The sequence below is a fragment of the Naegleria lovaniensis genome, assembly GCF_003324165.1.
Source record: "Naegleria lovaniensis strain ATCC 30569 chromosome Unknown tig031, whole genome shotgun sequence".
Classification (NCBI taxonomy): domain Eukaryota; phylum Heterolobosea; class Eutetramitea; order Acrasida; family Naegleriidae; genus Naegleria; species Naegleria lovaniensis.
The window spans coordinates 423,729-437,944 of record NW_025407853.1 but is presented as its reverse complement, the minus strand read 5'-3'; the positions used below and the strand labels follow the sequence as shown (position 1 = coordinate 437,944).

At 36.9% G+C, this 14,216-nt stretch overlaps 4 protein-coding genes across 4 annotated transcripts; 3 read left to right on the top strand and 1 right to left on the bottom strand.

Annotated features, from left to right (window-relative positions):
- Window positions 1–253: 253 nt before the first annotated feature.
- On the bottom strand, window positions 254–6,330 carry C9374_008035 (uncharacterized protein; the record flags this gene model as incomplete). Its single annotated transcript, XM_044698067.1, has 4 exons — window positions 254–2,748; window positions 2,848–2,928; window positions 2,977–5,629; window positions 5,689–6,330. The coding sequence occupies 4 exons, from the start codon at window positions 6,328–6,330 to the stop codon at window positions 254–256; spliced, it is 5,871 nt and encodes a 1,956-aa protein (XP_044546149.1).
- A 791-nt stretch (window positions 6,331–7,121) lies between these two features.
- On the top strand, window positions 7,122–10,524 carry C9374_008034 (uncharacterized protein; the record flags this gene model as incomplete). The annotated part of the gene is made up of 2 exons (XM_044698066.1): window positions 7,122–8,170; window positions 8,262–10,524. 2 exons carry the CDS (start codon window positions 7,122–7,124, stop codon window positions 10,522–10,524), a joined length of 3,312 nt encoding a protein of 1,103 aa, XP_044546148.1.
- Window positions 10,525–10,587: 63 nt separating this feature from the next.
- C9374_008033 (uncharacterized protein) lies at window positions 10,588–12,240 on the top strand (the record flags this gene model as incomplete). The annotated part of the gene is made up of 1 exon (XM_044698065.1): window positions 10,588–12,240. The coding sequence occupies one exon, from the start codon at window positions 10,588–10,590 to the stop codon at window positions 12,238–12,240; it is 1,653 nt and encodes a 550-aa protein (XP_044546147.1).
- Window positions 12,241–12,719: 479 nt separating this feature from the next.
- C9374_008032 (uncharacterized protein) lies at window positions 12,720–13,871 on the top strand (the record flags this gene model as incomplete). Its single annotated transcript, XM_044698064.1, has 1 exon — window positions 12,720–13,871. The coding sequence occupies one exon, from the start codon at window positions 12,720–12,722 to the stop codon at window positions 13,869–13,871; it is 1,152 nt and encodes a 383-aa protein (XP_044546146.1).
- Between the last annotated feature and the right edge of the window lie 345 nt (window positions 13,872–14,216).

Below are 14,216 nucleotides of genomic sequence, written 5' to 3'. Positions count from 1 at the left end.
AAGTGATCTCTTTACCAAACAATGGCAAGAAGAACTTTTGTCGATTAAGAATTACCAAAGAAAGAAACAACAGTTGGTGCAGGCCTTCTGTAAAGCAGATTATAAAGCGGCCTCAAACGGCAAAACAAGACCATTCCATATTTGAAGAAGGAACGGAACAGGAGGTTAGATTAGTGATTCTGTTTTGGAAGCTGACAATTCTCGAATTATTTAAAGTAGAGAGCTAAACGCTTTGTTTTTAATTCCTTCTTTTTCATTTCAAAATGTTTTGAGAAAGAATCTTTTTGAACGTTGTCGATAACTCTCGAGTATCCAAGCACACAAATCCATTGGAGGATGGAAGAGCTTGTGTTAATTGTTGTGCCTCATTAAACATGGATGCAATAAACACAATAAAAACGTGTTTCTTGAGAGCTCTAGCTAAATCTTGAGGTTCAATTCCATATCTCGATAAATTGGCATCTGAAAACACAACCACAAAATCACAATCTTTTTGCTTGGATGCTTCTTTCATGGCCCTTAATGTCGAATCTCCGCTCCAACAATATTGAGAATGAGCATGCATTTTCAAGAGAACTTTGAGACGTTCTTTTTCATCTTGAGGTGGTTTTCCTCGATGGACTAAATCTAGACAACTCGTTTGACCAGAATGTCCAGTAATTTTGTATTCATATCGATCCTCAAATCCTTTGAAACTTTCCATAATGATGACAGCAATTTCAAGAAGTTTGTCCAATCGTTCATCTTGTCCATTGAACCTGTACATGCTAGCAGAGACATCCATGACAAAATGAATTTTTTTCTTTTTAGGTAAACGATGGGATTTGTGTTTTTCATCTTGATTGGCTCTCTTTTTGTAAATGTTCTTTTCTCCTACAATTCCTTCAACAATCTTGTTATCGTCTATTTCGCCACTGGTTTGGTTTTTAACCCAAACACGTTCCTCCTCTTCATCTTTCCATTTTAGTGAGCTTAGTGTTTTTCTTAATTGATCAATTTGTTGTGTGACATTATTCTTGTATTGTGCATAGAGATTCATTTCATCCTTAGACATGTCGATTTCTTGAAGTCTTTTTTGATAAGCTTCTTCAGCCATTTTTCTAGCACGTTCAAGTATTTCCTTACTCACTTTCTTTTTCACTTCGTCTGAAACTTGTAAAACGGGATTTCCTTTCTTTGCTAGTCGATAGGGTCCACCAAATCCACCTAATCCTGCAGTGTCACTACCTCCCGAACCTCCAGCAAATGTATTACCTCCAACATGAGGTAAATCATCTTCTTTACCATGCTTTGGAAATGTTGCTTCTCTATTTTGATCGATATATTCTATTTGAAGTGATTCTTTGACGGACGTTCTTGTAGTGTTGTACTGTTGCCAACTAAGGGCTTCCTCGGACAATTTGTCAATATTAAGATTAAAAAGAAGCATTTGATTTTCAGCGTGGAGAATTGCCACATATCCATTACTGAGCTCTACAAATGAATTGTAAGTGAATGAGGAAGGAGTATTACAATTAGAGGAAGAGTTGAGTATTCTTTCGGGAGGTGTAATTTTACGATAAGTGTTTCGTTGAAAATTCAACACGTCCATGGTTACACCATTAGTGGAGCTATCTCTATGATGAATCAAGAGTAATTGGTTCGTCTTTTTAAGGAAGGACATGTCCACATGAGAAATGTTGGGATTTCCTTTCTGCAACGATAAATCTGCTTGAACGGTGAGATAGTCATCGCGTTTAACCAAGTGTCTGATAAGAATGCTTTCAGAAAGCAGTTGATTGTTGGGTCTTGCAAATAGTTGGTGCGTATTTTCATTTCCAAAGCAAGTGAATAAATCAAAATTCTTGAGAGTGATGTTTGAAAGCTCGTTCACTTGCTTAATGATTGTTTTACACTCATTTCCATCCATCACAACCTCAACGAGTCTCCAAATTGATGCTACCTCGTCATGTTCTAATACAAGGAATGAATTTGATGAGATCCACTTGATTGAATCGATTGGGAATGGGAGATGTATTACATGGACAGTGTGAGGAAGAGCTCCTTTACGAACAGGTTTGGAAGAATCCCAGGTTGAAAAATTTAACACTGCAATTGAGAAGGATCCAGGTTGAAACACCAAACACATGGAATGAGAATCAGTAAACTCGGTTAATATTTGAAATGGAATTTCTCGTGCTCTCTTAGCCATTGATTTGTGAATCTTCTCTTGATATGAAATTTCAACATTGAATTTCTTGTTTCCTTTAGGGTTGTATAAAAATCCATACAGCTCTACGTCTACCATCGAAGTACTATGATCCATAGAATCCAATATTGAAGAAAGAGGGGAAAATCTATCTGGTCTTTGAGCCTGGGCGCTCATTAAGGCAATGGTATTTAGTTTTTTTAAGGAAAAGAAATGAGAACCAGTTCCAAGTCGAGAATGCAGTGGATAAAGTTCGGTGACAGTGAAAGAATCACATTGATTGCTTTCAAAATGAATGAAACCAAATGGACTCGAAACTGAAAGTACATGTATAGAGTCTTCCAAAGAAACTATACTTTTCGCCTTATTACATGGCAAATTGATTACATAGCGAAGCTCACTAAACTCCATTAAATTAGTGTACTTGTCGGAAGGATTTTTTGTTGCAAAAGCTCCGGAATCTGGTTCTTCATAGGCTGAATAGTACATTTGAGGACTTCTATAATTGTTAATGAAAAAGGATACTTGTTGAATTTCACAGGAATTTGTCAGTGTTGCATCTGTTGAATTTCACAGGCATTTGTTGTATGTATGATGCATTATGTTGTTGACGAGCGAGTTTGTATCACCATGGTTTCAACTACTAATAATATACTTACTGTTCAAAAGTACACACATATTCTTTCCCTCATTACTTTTGATGAGTGGTATTTCTTGAGCGATACGTATCGAAAACTGCTCTAATCTCAATAGAATAATCGTTATGAATCATTTTCAATTCAACTTACCTGAATTTTTAAATGAAACTGGAATTTCGTGTTTTTGGAACACCTTGCTTAGAAATTCAATTGTCTCTCTATCAAAGGAATCAAAATCAAAAACATTGGCAATGGCATCCTGAAGAGTAGTTTCAGATGGAAATGCCTGCAAATGTTTGACAATATGTACTAATTCTCTCGTTGAATATGGATATTGAATAATTCCATCCTCAACTGCTACTCTCAAATCATTAAACACAGCGCTCAACTTTCGAATAATCAATTCTTGTACATTTGGACCATAACTTTGTAAGAGCTTAATTTCACTATCCACGTCCACATTGCTGACGAAATGAGTCGAAAAAATGTCGCCACTCGAAGCATAAAATTCATTACCATGGAAAGGAAAGTTTGGAGGATTTGCTAGGGCAATGATTCGGAATCCTTTCGCAATTGGAAGAAGACGATCCAAATTGGCCTCTTGCAGTTGTCTTCTTCGTTCATACTCTTTCATGGTGACAATTGTTCTTCCATCGCCTAGCACCATGTTGCCATCTTCAATGAGTGATTTCAAAATAGACACTGTCTCGATATTACATTTGTCAATTTCATCCAAAACTAAAATTCTTCCATATTTTACAGCTCTTACTAATGGAGAATCAATATATTTTAACACACCATCAACAACCGATGGAACAACTGTTAGTGATGCTATGGTGATGTCACGATGTAACTGCATATACTCTCGCTCGCATTGCATCAAGTTAATAAATTGATCTGTAATTTTGTTTTTTCCAACTCCTTGATAGCCAATGAGAAGAGTGTGATCCATTAATATGTGGTCCTTTAGCATGGCCTTCATTACAGTTGCATGACTTTGATTGTCTACAAAATATGGCTTTGGAACAAGTAATAAATTAGCATGGTGATGAAGTTCTACTTGGACATCACCAATTCTTAAATGATTAGACGTTTTCTCGATTTGAATTTCCGATTGTTCGCTGGTTGCTGGAGAATTAATATCACTATATTTTTGGACAATCTTCTTCAGTAAATCAGAATGATGCTTTGGAAGCAGATAGGTCATAGTGGTTCTCTCTAACGAAGTTAATAAAGTTTCATCTTTGAAACTCATTGCTCGTTTAGCAATTCGAATTAAATCTCTCGTTGAAAGTAATCTTTGATCTTGGTTCTGCTCATGATTATTATATTCATTCTTAATCAAAACAAGGGAGCGAATGAAATCATATTCTTTTTGCTGTTTTGACTCGGTTCCAACTCTATAGCTCAATAAGGTGACTTCTTCTTCAACCGATAAATTGGGTACAATATGAAAATGGAACATGTTAAATAATTCCAAAGAAAGCCAATCCAGCTGCTCACTTAATCCGATGGCAATTACTCTAAATGTTGGATGTATTCGGAAAATTCCTCTAGAGTTCAAGTCCTTCTCGGAAAAGTTTCCCTCTTTCATGAGCCTATCAAAATAATTATGAGAAATATATCTAGTACCATTGTACAAAAACAGTACTCTTTCTTGAATTAATGATTGTATGGACAGTAAAATATCAGTACCAACTCGATCCACTCCGTCCAGTATACAAATATGACCATCCTTCATGGCATCAATTAATACAGAGTTTTTCCACACGGTATCTCCGCTCGTAGTAGTTCCTCTTTTTTGCAAGAGCTCTTTAGAAGTCATTTCTTTGTACAGAGGGAATACAATGGTGGTCTTGTAGCGCAACATGGAAGCAAAGGCGTGAGCTATAAGTGATTTTCCAGAGCCTTTAGGTCCAACTAGACATATATCTCTGTTGCAATTGTGTGATTTGATCATTTCTTCTAATAAATTTTTGTGTTTTTCAATCGGGCTAAATCCAATGTTGTTGAATTCTTCGAGAGTGACATGGAAATTATCTTTGAATGTGTGATGTGGATGATTGGTATGATCCATGGGAGTGATACAGCTTTTTGAAAGTATATGATAAACGGAGGATGCACATTCATCCAATTGTTCCTCAATAATTTCAATCATTTTGTGATGATTCTCCTGCTTTTCAACTGGATCCTTTTGTTGTCCTCTCCGTAAAAACAAGGTTGCTGGGTATAGAATGTGAAACAGCCTCTTCACTTGGTCTTTAGATTTCACAAGTTCATAGCGATATTCATTAATCATTTCCAATAAATTCTTCAAGTTTTCAATTGAAAAGCGTGGTAATAATTCTATGGCACCCGTCTTAGTGTCCGTGTTAATTGATGTCTTGCTGCTCATTAAAATATTGTCCACTTGTATAATAGACTGTGTGAATCGAATCAATGTAGAAAATAATTCAGTCTTTTGATCGATGGTTAAAAACGAGAAAAACTTTTCGGGATCACCTTTGTGATGATTCACAAGCGAATTAAAAATTGTCTCAATGCTCGGAAGATCAATGACTCTGCAGTTAAATCTAGATCGAAGAGGAGGATCTAAGGTATTGCCTTCATATGGAGGAACCGGTAATCCCATTGCAATAATTCTAAAGTCCTCATGTGTTGGCTCAATTTTCATTAATCTTAACTCCTCCTCTGTTTTTCCTTCCTCCTCGATTAATTGTTTATAACGCTGGGGAGAAATTAACATGGTACCTGATTCGAGAGCCATTTCTCTATTTTCCATGAGATTATTCAAAATTGGTAACTATTGAATTTCCAAAATGAATGATTACACAAACACACATTTGAATCCATGGAACTCACAATATTTCTATCTGCCTTTTCTAATCCATCCATTATTAATATAGAACCATTCTTTGCAGCACGAACAGCAGCTTGGTCCACGTAGTATGCTGAATTAGCTTCAATCTCTCTTCGTTGTTTAAAGTCATGCTCGCTTGTGTCTTTAGTAATGCACACGTATTCAATTTTTCGTTTTGCGAGTTGGCAATAAGTAAATGCCAGCTGTCTCTTCAATTCACCATAATGACCAATTAAAAACATGTCTTGACCCAACTTGTCTTTCATGGCCATCCACTTTAAATGAGAGAGAATTTCTGGCTGCTGTGAAATATCTTCTCCGAATAATGAAAAATTGGGAACGGATAATAGTGGGTCATCATTATTTTCATCCACTTTTGAATAATTATATAATTCGACAGAACCAATCCTAATCCTTTTGATGATGTTATTTGTTTCATGGATGCTGCTATTATTTAAATGTATTATACTCGTAGACAATTGCCTATTTATCAAAGAAGAAGATGATGAAAATTTTCGCAATAAAGAAACTATGTTGCTGTTATGTTTCGTCATGATTATGGAGAGGGGGGAATTGCTTGGCGAATCGGAACCAGTGATGGTCAGTCGTTTGGCAGTCACAACTCCTCTAGATTTTCGAAACATTTTTTGTTGATTGGACCTTCTGATAATTGCTCGTTAGCAAATGTGTTAAAATGTTTTAGCCAACAATTAAAATTATAAACTAAGGCCTTTTTAGTAAGAACACCCCTCCGTATTCGATGAACAATGTTCTTTAATATTTCACCAAAAGAATTTATGATTGATAGTTGTCTTTCTCGAATCCTTGCATCTCAAATAACATCAACTCTTCAACAATGAAAAGGCAGTTGAAAGGTTGTAAAACACAACCCAAGCCGGTCCCTTTTATTGAACCCTATCTCTCTTCCAAGTTGTCAACTGTTACAGGTCTCGTAGCAAACAATTAAGGCAGAATAATTCGTTTGCAGCGTTTATGGTCATGACCCGATTTAATAAGTCATCGCGAAAATAAAAAGGAATAGACGATTTCTACTTTTTCGTTGGTTACTTGGTGTACTGACAGTACGGTCCAAAAAAAACATCATATTCTCCTCGTTGTTTCGAAGTGTTGTATTACGTTCTACTGTTTGTTCATCATATAATACGACCAACATAACGTGTACTGTCTGTAACTCCATTCAAAGCACAAAATCTATTGACACACTCCTTTTCGCTCTGGATTGAGGTTGTGCGCGTCATTGAATATTCGGATAGCAAAAACAGTGAATATTCGTTGTAGTAGCTCAGGTAAATACCAAAAGATTCTATGAGAAAAACAACTCTCGTGAATATTCCCAAGTACTATCAAGATAGTATACATGTATTATTGAGAGTTGTTCAATAGAATCAGAAGGTATTTCTTTTCCAATTTAATTATGTTTTCATCATCGAAACAGCAAGACGCCTCTTCCCAATCAAAAACAAGCAACCATAGATCTTCTCCAGAGTTGATTGCTTGTTCGGCTCAAGAGAACAGTAACAACGCCCTCGTTGCAAACAGTACACAGTTGTTGTTATTATCGTCTGCATCTTCTTCATCGCCAGCGGTCAGTGTACACTTGTTTCCGGCTGGTATTGAGAGTGGCTCGTCATTCCTAGACTCGACACTCTATTCAAACAACTCGACTTCTCCGTGCATGTTCAATCCAGGTGATCAGGTATACATGCAAAGCCACACAACATCTTCTTCGTTATCAACTACCAAAACCACTCAACAACAATTACAGCAAATGGCTATGAATCGATCACCGGTGATGGCCAACAATGTTTTATTGAATCATGCCGATACCTCTCCAAACTCCCACCACTACATGGGTGTTCGTGCACCAACAAACTCCAGCCAAAATCAGCAACCACCAACCTCGGCAGTCGCATCAACCACAACACAGTCTCCCTTATACCAGGTCCATTTTTTGGATTCTCTTCTCCATGATGAAGAAATGATGCAATCCTTCATTCAATCCGTGAATCACCAGAACACAGTCATGAATCAATCTCAAGTGAACCAATACCCGAATACATCTCAACCCTTTCTGATTCATCCACAGGACGATCTCCGTGGTGCAGATAACAGCAATCACGCACATGCAATTTCCTGCGTTGGAGAGAATCACCCTCCGTCGACTCGGCGACACATGTTTGAATCTGAAAAATTTGCCCAAACACAACAGGCAATGAATCTGTCACCAACCACCACTGCAACACCACCTTTAAAAAACGTCATTACCAATTGTCCCGTGACCACCGGCATGAGAACAAACACAGTGCCGTCAAACACAAATTCACTAGTACCTTCTTCAACAATCGCTGCATCAGCAACATCATCATCAACGGCAATTACGCAAGACGATACTGTCAATCAAGGAAAGGAATCAAATCTACACCCGATTGCATGTTCCAGATGTCGGGAACGACATAAACGATGGTATGTTGTTCTTCTAGATTTTTACTGTGACGATCATCATTATCACATTAACCACCTTTGGCATTATTTTAACAAAATGACAACAAAACAGCGATAGAAAATTACCATCGTGTGGCTATTGTGAAAAACAAGGATTACCTTGCAATTACACAACACCTAAAAAACAACGAAGAGTTTATCAACGAGCAGTACCGGTTCCAGCAGGAAATGATGTTTCTAGTATTACCATGGTTACTGGAGGAGGTTCGTCGGGAAGCTTTTTCACATCCACTCCTCTTTCAGCAGTGAATTCTGCATTATTGACAAGAAGAGGATCAGTGGATTCGAATATTTCTAGCTTTTCTGCAACATCGGCAGTTTCAACATCAAGCTCAACAGGAGGATCAAACTCTAATGAAGCCACAAATGCATTTGAAATTTTCACTTTTAGATGGCAAGGAAATTCTAATTCTAATTCAAAATCGTCATCTTCAAATAAGAAAAAGCGAAAGAGTGTTTCGCAAAATCCTTCAGAAACTCCAATGTCACCACAAAGCTTCACAAAAAGAAATTCAATGCCAGGAACTTTTGCTCATGACTCATACGGTGTTGGATCAAGCGCTTCATCATCAGTACCTGTCATCAACGAACGAAGAGATGAAGCTCTAGAAGCATACTCCTTTCCCAAGAAAAAGAAACCTTCAGACCAACAATCACTCATTCCAAACTCTTCGACAATGCAACCACAAATGAGTAATATTATCACGTCACAAGGTTTGCCAAATAATCAACCACTCGAACATTTGACATTGTTAGCACAAACTCAAAACTCTCCAGGTGTTGTTGTGAATTCACCTAGTATACTATTTGGCAACAGCAATCAATTAGGAGTACTTAACACTCTTCATCAGCAAACACAACTTCAACCACCAAATATTGATACTTCTTGCTTTAGAAAATCGATATTTGAATTTTTCTTTAGATATGTTTCAGTCGGCTTTTCATTAATCCCAAACGAGGTCTTTGATGAATATGTATTTGGATCCGAGGCAATGAACAATGTATTTGGAAAGGATTTAATGTCACTTTTATTTGCAATTCATGCCACAACAAGTGTTGTATTTAAAAATTATGAGGAGGCAGAATTAGCATTTAGGAAATCCGAGTATATTTTACCGTCTTATGTTGATAACATGGATCAATCAGCTTCTATTCGCCAGTTTCAAATTTATGATTCAAATTACACTTTAGCCAGGAATCTTGTTTTGGCAAATTATTGTTATTTTATTGGAAATGTAAAAAAAGCAAAAAGATATTTATTTATGGCCGACAAGTCTTTAGAAAAGAAAATACCAAATTATGCAAACAGATCATTCTTGAACTGCCCTACTTTGCCTGACGATGACGATACAGCAGGAACGCTCAATCAATACTCTGTATTTACCAATCTTCCTAATGATATTATGTTGTTGATGAAAATGAGACTATTCATGGGCATCAAAGTTGATGAAATAGGGTTTATGATGGAGAGAGGGCTCGAATACGTGAATGGCTTGATTGACTTTGCTCAACCTTTAATTTCACCTTCTTCGTTGTCTAGCTCGCTCAACGGGCCAATTATGTCATCATGCTTGTTTGATGATAGCACTTTTACGTTCAAGTCATTTGTTGGAATGGCCATGCTTACTTCATTCTTTTATTTAACGGGTACAATACCATCAGAGGTTTTGGCAGTGACCATGCAACCACTCACTTCTGAGAATATTAAGATCTATCTCACACTCTCTCTTCTTCTCAGAAAGAAGATTAAGGGCCATGCTAAGGCAAGACCTCAACACTTTTATGGAGATCAAAATTCCGTTATTTCCTCGCCGTTGGCAATGTTAACTGATTTATTTTCATTGTCATGTAGTATTCTTATGCTTCATGAGACTATGTGTAATCAGAAATTATATAATGACGGACACACTGATCAAATGCAATATACGACGGTCATGTTCCAGTATGCAGAGCAAATGAAAGATATTATTCATCAGATTCCTGAGGATGCTATCAATATTTCATATTTAAGTTTGGGAATTTTATATTTATTAGTAATGTACTTTAAACAGTTGGAAGAAATTGAGGTACAAGCCATGAGAAATGGATTTTCATTACACACGAACGAAGCGTTCCAAAAACAATTGACATCCTTGGCCATTGTACACCGATATATTGCAATCATTGCTAATAAGCATCCAGTGGCGATGGAAAAGTTTAAAGGTACTCTTGACAGAATTGGTCAATTTCTTTTGAGATTTAGTGGATCTCTATTTGGCTCTTCAACGACGATGGGAAGTGTCACTGGCTCGAATCATCCAACCACAACTCTGTAATTTATCACTCGGTTCTCATTGGCGATTACACTTTTAAATTATTATTAAAAAAATATTCAAAGAATGTTGGCAGGTGTGCTTTTTAAACGGCAACGAATTTTATCATCACGAACATTGCAGCAATTAGTATCATCATCGGGTTTCAGTTTGAAGAATAATTCTCTTCTCTCTAAAGTTAATTTAAACCTTTTGAGTAATTTTTCAAGCCGACGATTAAATTATTCGACTCAATCGACTCAAGCCACAGCCAGGCCACCAAAAAGCATGTTTCCAGATTCACCTGTGCCTGCTGTCAGTGTTCTTCTCTTAAAGATGGAACTTGACAAGAGTACACACGATGTTTCTGCATTTAAAATTCTAATGATAAGAAGAGGAAAACCTCCAGGCAAAAACTTACTTGCCCTTCCAGGAGGCCACTTAAATGTTGATGAAACTATTAGAGAAGGAGCATTACGAGAGTTAGAAGAAGAAACAGGAATTAAGTCAGATTTTGTTTATTTCACAAATGCTCCAATATATTCTCTCGATTCTATTTATTATCATCAAGAAGAAAATGCTGATATTGACAACAAAGCAGAAACGACTAATAGCTCAAATGCAGAAAATTTAACAGCCATGAAAATATCAACCACTTCTGATGAAATTCATTTTCGAAAAGAGTTAAACGAAGAGTTGAAGAGAAGAATGAAAGAAGGGGATTCAAATATCAAAATTCAATTTCATTTCATCATTTCAACTGTTTTAGGAATTGTAATTCCTGAGAAAAATAATCAAGTTTTTGGACAAGCATTAGATGACGCCAAACAAATTCAATGGATTAAAATTTTAACACAAAACGAGGGAAACCTTCCGAGAAATTACACTCACGTCGACGACGATGGCTGTTTAGTGACACATTTAGAAGATTGGATTGACGAAAGAAATCATCGAACATTATGTGAAAATTTGAAAACAATTTATTCAATGCCCATCGTAGTTAGACATGCATTAATGAGACTTTTACCATCATCATCATTTTCAAAACTTGTTAGCTTGTATGGAGGATTTAGTGGAACAACATTTCCCTCGTCTGTTGATCTCTCACTGCTATCCCAAATGGATGATTTGCTTTTATTTCCACCCATTCAAGAAAGAATTTTGAAATTTTGGTTTGACAATGATCCTCAACGTACAGGTTGGTGGTTTCGATCATCTCTTGAGATTGATCAGCATATTAGAACATCATTTGAGCCAATGCTTTTAAATCTAGCTTACAAATTGGAACTGTTATTTGAAAAGAATGAACATGACATTCAAAGAGTACTTTCCAAACAATCTGAACGAACACTCCTTGCCTGTATCCTTATGCTTGATCAATTTCCAAGAAACATGTATCGTAACTCTTCCAATAGCTTCCACTTTGACCACACTGCACAAAAACTTTCTAAATGGTGCCTTGAAAATCAAATTGATAAGAAAATACTCTCACCCCTCGAGAGAATGTGGTTCTATTTTCCGCTTGAACATTCAGAAGATCTCTCATTGCAACAATTGTCATGCCAACTATTTAAATCTCTCGTAGAAGAACATCCTACCTTTGAGTCCTATTTACGTTACGCAGAACAACACAGAGACATTATTCAACAATTTGGAAGATTTCCTCATCGAAATAAGGTTATGAACAGAGCAAGTACTCCACAGGAAATTGAATTTTTAAAAACCTTTTCATCATTTTGAGGAAATATTCATGCAATGATTACTGTCCAACATGTAGTTATGAACAATGAATTGTTATTGACCCCACATTATTGATTGTTTGAGCAACGTTACGCCAATATTCGCAGTAAGTAAAATTATTTCCAAAATTGTCAAATCGGCGGCCTAATGTTATAATACATCATTTTACCAACAACTTGTTGATTGGTGAAGTGTTTTCAACCTATTTTACTGTAAACCGCATAGAGATACTATCCAATCGAAATGAATGTCACCAATTTCTAAAATGCGACTTTACATGGATGACGAACGTCATCCACTCTTCTCCTTATGCAAACTCTTCCTTATCAAACCTGGGCACTATTACTCTAATCACGTAAACAGATAACTCGCACTTTGTTTTCATCTTCATGACATGTGCGCACGTTGAAAAACGTATAAAATTGAGAGCTGCCACCGTGTTGTTACTGACACGAACAACAAAAAAAACAAATCAAACCATGGCAGCATTGAAAACATCAATTCTCCAACTCACTCTTCTTGCCTGTATTTTGGCATTGTGCTTCTTGTCCCTCTCGGCCACTACCATTTACGGTCGAACGCAAAAGAAATCCACAAAACCTGCAACACCAGGTGGCAATCGAAATTCCACAAGACCCTCTCCTCATGGTGGACATCGTAACTCAACCAAACCTGCAAAACCAACCAAATCAAAGCCAACCAAACCAACAAAGCCAACTAAACCTGTAAAACCAACCAAACCTGAAAAACCTGTAAATGGTACGACACCTGCCAATGATGATGACCTCATTGAAAGAATCAACTCCAATCATACCATTGGATGGAAGGCTACCAAGTATGATCGTTTTGAAAACGTGACCATTGGATATTTGAGAGATTCTTTATTTGGTTTGAGTTTGTTACCCAACGATCCAGATACACCAACCATTGAAGGTGAAGTAAGAGTCCAATTACCAGCTTCTTTCGATGCAAGAACTGCTTGGCCAAGATGTGTTCTTCCAATTCGTGATCAACAAAGTTGTGGTGCTTGTTGGGCCTTCTCAAGTGCCTATGTGTTGGCTCAACGTCTTTGTGTTGCAACTGGAGCCAAATCCTATGTCACTCTCTCACCTGAATATCAAGTCGATTGCGATACTTTGCAACGAGGATGTCAAGGAGGATATTTGAGTAGTACTTGGAAATTCTTGACCAATACTGGTACTGTTCCTGATGCATGTGTGCCATACGTTTCAGGAAGAAGAACTTCTGCAGGAGCTTCTCAAGCATGTCCTTCACAATGCAAGGATGGATCGGCTCTCAGATTTTATAAGGCCAAATCTGCAAGCTATATTCGAGGTGTGGATCAAATCAAGATTGCCATCATGACCTATGGTTCTGTACAAGTTGGATTTACTGTTTACAGAGACTTTATGAGCTACAAGTCAGGAGTGTACAAGCACGTTTCTACTACTGCATTGGGTGGTCATGCTGTAGCTTTAATTGGATGGGGTACTGAAAATGGCACTCCTTATTGGATTGGAGCGAACTCATGGTCTGCTAATTGGGGAGAAAGAGGATACTTTAGAATTGCTCTTGGATCCAATGAGTCAGGTATTGAATCACAAGTCTATGCTGGTATTCCAGTTGTATAAATGTTTGAAAATTATTGACAATAAACATCTTGTAAATTCCAGTCGTTGTGGTTGTATTTTTAGGTGATGGTTATGAATAGATATTGAATTTTCAATTCTAGTATCAATATTCGTCATTGCAGTATTGGTTGCTCTCAACAAACCTTAGGCTTAATTAGTACCACTTTCAAGTTGTTGTACTAACAGATTTCCTTCTTTGAAAGAACTAAAGATCATCTGAAATCTGTTGTGGCCATCTTTTGTCAGAAAGAGGTTGAATATTCAAAATTAGACGAATTGATGAAAATTCACTTCAATCAATTTAAATTTAATAGCTACCATTAAAACACACTTCTTTCTCCAACT